This window comes from Rhinopithecus bieti, unplaced genomic scaffold (assembly GCF_001698545.2).
Source record: "Rhinopithecus bieti isolate Rb0 unplaced genomic scaffold, ASM169854v2 scaffold_13259, whole genome shotgun sequence".
Lineage (NCBI taxonomy): Eukaryota > Metazoa > Chordata > Mammalia > Primates > Cercopithecidae > Rhinopithecus > Rhinopithecus bieti.
Window position 1 is genome coordinate 2,385,538 of NW_016807544.1, and position 3,836 is coordinate 2,389,373.

At 49.3% G+C, this 3,836-nt stretch overlaps 1 protein-coding gene across 8 annotated transcripts in view; it reads right to left on the reverse strand.

The window, feature by feature from the left end:
• Positions 1-3,836, reverse strand: part of DPF3 (double PHD fingers 3) — a 292,122-nt gene that overhangs the window by 77,064 nt on the left and 211,222 nt on the right. The window contains exon 9 of one of the 8 annotated variants that reach the window (XM_017882784.1): positions 580-813. The exons of the other annotated variants lie outside the window; for them this stretch is intronic. Coding sequence (XP_017738273.1) covers positions 728-813 — 86 coding nt within the window. The 3' untranslated portion in view covers positions 580-727. Of the gene's footprint in view, positions 1-579; positions 814-3,836 lie in introns of those variants that run through there. 8 annotated transcript variants of the gene reach the window in all.

Below are 3,836 nucleotides of genomic sequence, written 5' to 3' on the forward strand. Positions count from 1 at the left end.
GGGCTGGGGAGAGAAGGCGGCTGCAAGGAGCTCCGGCAGGCCCAGCGTGGAGCAGAGTCAGGAGAGGGTTAAAAGTGGCGTGATAGAGACTGTGAGGAAGGCTGGACCAGAGGGCAAAGGGAGCATCAAAGCCGGGATAAATGGCCTTAATTCTCATGCTCCCGCTCGCCGGTCGTGTTTACTCATATAAATTATCCCCCAGGCCTGACACCTTTTTTCATTGCTTCCCTAGAACTGATGAAAAAATAAATCCCACAGATCCCAGGAATAAAAAGTGTGGGGCTTTCATTCAGGCTGGTTCTCCTTGGCCAGCTAATAGCAACTCAGGCCCTGTCCCAGGGCTCCAGGAGGAAGACAAAGGAAGCCTTCCTCCCAAATGTGGAGCGGCAGGGGGCCTGGAAGCCTGGCGTGAAAGCAGCTGGCAGGGCCCACTCCCCACAGGACCCTCCCAACCGTCAGAGCCCTTGACGACAGAGGACTCGCTCTCCCCAAAGGCCATCTTGCCACCAGCCCTGAGGACACCGTGAATATCTGGGAAAGTAGGGGGGGCCCGCGCGGGAGTGGATGCAGAAGGCGCTGAGGCCCCGGGCCGCTGTCATGAGTACTCACATTTATGGACGGGGCTGATAAACTGTCACACTTTGCACCGTCAAGGACAAGGTGAGACAAGATGAGCTGGAATGGCAGCACGTGCCACGGGAAAGCTGGAAAAGCAGGTGGCTAACAACTAAAGCCATGGCCAGAGGGCGGGCTTCTCTGGAGAGGCCTCTGCACACAGGGAAGGGCCCCAGGCCCTTTGACTGCATTGCCGATCTAGAAGCAAGAGAACACGCTGGGTGATGTCCTGAGGTCCCTTTCAGGCCTATTATTCGAGCATTATAATCAGGCGAAAGAAGAGACAGAAAAGCCAAGTTTTCCACACCCTGAGGAACCCAGCCTTTCATCGCTGTTTTGTACTCATGTAAATGCCTCTTTTCCTATTAGCCATATGCTACCTGAGGGCAGGAGCCGTGTCCTTCCCTTCTGTATCCCCTGCCCCTGGCCGGCAGTGAGTGACACAAAGCCGACAATCAATGTTGAGTGAAAGGATGGACAAATCATCACAGAGACTTTTTGAGAAAAAAAAATCTTTCAGGCAAAGGGAAGTTAATGATTAGGAATTGAGTGAACGGAGAGTCCCCTGAGCACAGAGTGACCATCGTAAGTCCCTCTCATATCGGGGCACAGAAGAATTGGGAAGGAGAAATATTGGAGGCCCTGGAGAGGAGAAAGCTGTGGTGTGGAGAGCCATTGCATGTGCCTCCCCTAGGAATCCTCTTTGTTAGGCATTTCTTAGTCAACCAGAATGGAAGGCATGAAGAATCCCCAGGCTCAGCTGGCCCCAGAGTCTTGAGTCTCATTCTGTCTCTCACCAGGGACTCAGCAGCAGCCAGTGAGAACAGAGGCCCCATCTTGCTGTCTGTTTTGGTGACTGTAGAAATAGTATAAATATTTCAAAATGTGGAGTCAACCCTCCACCCTTCCTATGCCTACCTCTTTTTCTCCATCTTTATCCAACACTTACACCTTTAGATGCAAACCTGGTGAATATTTACTCCAAAAAACTGTGCCATAAAAGCAGAAAACATACCCACTCACACTGATGTCTCCATCTTGATGGATGTATTTGGTGAGAGTTGTAATTTGCAGTTTGCCAAAAGGCTGCAACAATTTGCCAGGAGTGTGTGCACCATGTCACCAGCTCTGGGTCTAGATGGTCACACGGCCCCCGAGGAATGTCCTTTGTGCTCCAGTTTTAGGTGGACAACCCTGGGTCTGCCATTAATGCTTCAGAATAGTAAGAAAACAAGTAAAGCTTCAGAATGGGTTGGGTATGGTGGCTCACGCCTGTAATCCCAGCACTTTGGGAGGCCGAGGCAGGTGGATCATGAGGTCAGGAGTTCGAGGCCAGCCTGGCCAACATGGCGAAACCTCATCTCTACTAAAAATACAAAAATCAGCCAGGTATGGTGGCAGGCGCCTGTAATCCCAGCTACTCAGGAGGGTGAGGCAGGAGAATCGCTTGAACCCAGGAGATGGAGGTTGCAGTGAGCCGAGATTGTGCCATTGCACTCCAGCCTGTGCAACAAGAGCAAGATTCTGTCTCCAAAAAAAAAAAAAAAAAAGCTTAGGAATGTTAGTGTTGATGTTGATGACACTGAGATGAATATCTTATTACGTGACACATAATGAGATATTTCGGTTTTCCAGTGTTTGGTGATATGGGTCAGTTCATGCCCTGGTGTGGCAACTTGTGATTGCTACCAAATGAGTTTACTGAAGGAGAAAACGTTAATTTGAGAGCATCTATATCAACCAGACTCTGAACAAAGTGATGTCACTCCCCTTAATGAATTCCAGGACATCTTGGTGTGTTAGGGCTGGATGAGTTTTGTCTGTTTAAGTTGTCAGGATATTATTATTGACATAATTAGGATCCAACAAGCCCCTTGTTTTGCTTTGCCCAGCCCTGCCCTCTCAACCCTCTTCACTAGCACCACTGAACTCCATCTGCAAGCGGACCAGCACTTTCTTTGTTCTTCAGACCAAAAGCCATATTTAAGAAAAGGAAAAGCATGAGCCTTCTGCTTTAGACCTGAGGATTTGAAGGAATCAAGAGACCACAGAGCCTTGGGGCAGCACAGCGTGAGGATGGGGGCACAGGCAGGGGCACACCCCAAAGGCAGGCCGGGAAGTCGGTGCTGAGAGTCAGAGATGTCTGCCCTACATGAGATGGAGCATTAGGAAAAGAGCAAAAACCAAGGCTACCCCTTCAATTTGACAGTACAGCCTGACTCCTGGCCGGTTACCTGGCTCAGTGCATCCAAAAGAAAAAAGGAATCAAAAGGAAGTTGACTGACTGAACATCAGTCTTGGAAAGCTAGATTTCTGTAAGGTAGTGGTTTACCTGGGAACTTGTCAAAAATGCAAATTCCTGGTCAGGCACGGTGGCTCATGCCTGTAATCCTAGAATTTTGGGAGGCCAAGGCAGGTGGATCACTTGAGGTCAGGAGTTCAAGACCAGCCTGGCTAACATGGCAAAACCCCGCCTCTACTAAAAATACAAAAATTAGCCGGGCATGGTGGTGCACACCTGTGATCCCAGCTACTTGGGAGGCTGAGGCAAGAGAATCACTTGAACCTAGGAGGTGGAGGTTGCAGTGAGCTGAGGTCATACCACTGCACTCCAGCCTGGGTGACAAAGCAAGACTCCATCTCAAAGAAGAAAAAATAAAAAAGCCAATTCCAGGGCCTGAATTGCTGAATCAGAAACTCTGGGGGTGGGATCCAGTGGGCTGTGTTTTAACAAATGCTCGAGATGATTCTGATGCAGCCTCAAGCTTGAGAAACATGGCTCTAATGCGGCGTGACAGTCATGTCACCTGGAAGTCATTTACTTAATCTTCATCATAACCTATGAGATAGATGCCATTAATGATCTGATTTTACATAGTGATCCATGAAGCATATGGAGGCTATGCAGCTCCGCTAAGGTCACATGTTAGTCAGTGGCTCACTTGGCTCTGAACCCAAGCAACCACGCACCTGAGGGGAGGTGAGTTGGAGAGGTGGGCACGCAGGGCCTCACAGGCTAGGGCTTCCCAGATTTTGCTGTGCAAATCATTTGGGGATCTCATTAACATTCAGGTTGGAATTCATAGATCCAGGGTACGGCCTGAGATTCTACATGTCTTAAAAGCCACCCCGGTAGGGTGGCCACGCATTCAGGTTTGACTGAGACAGAGGGTTATAGGGCATGGGGCTTTCAGTGCTGTTATATATATATATATATATAT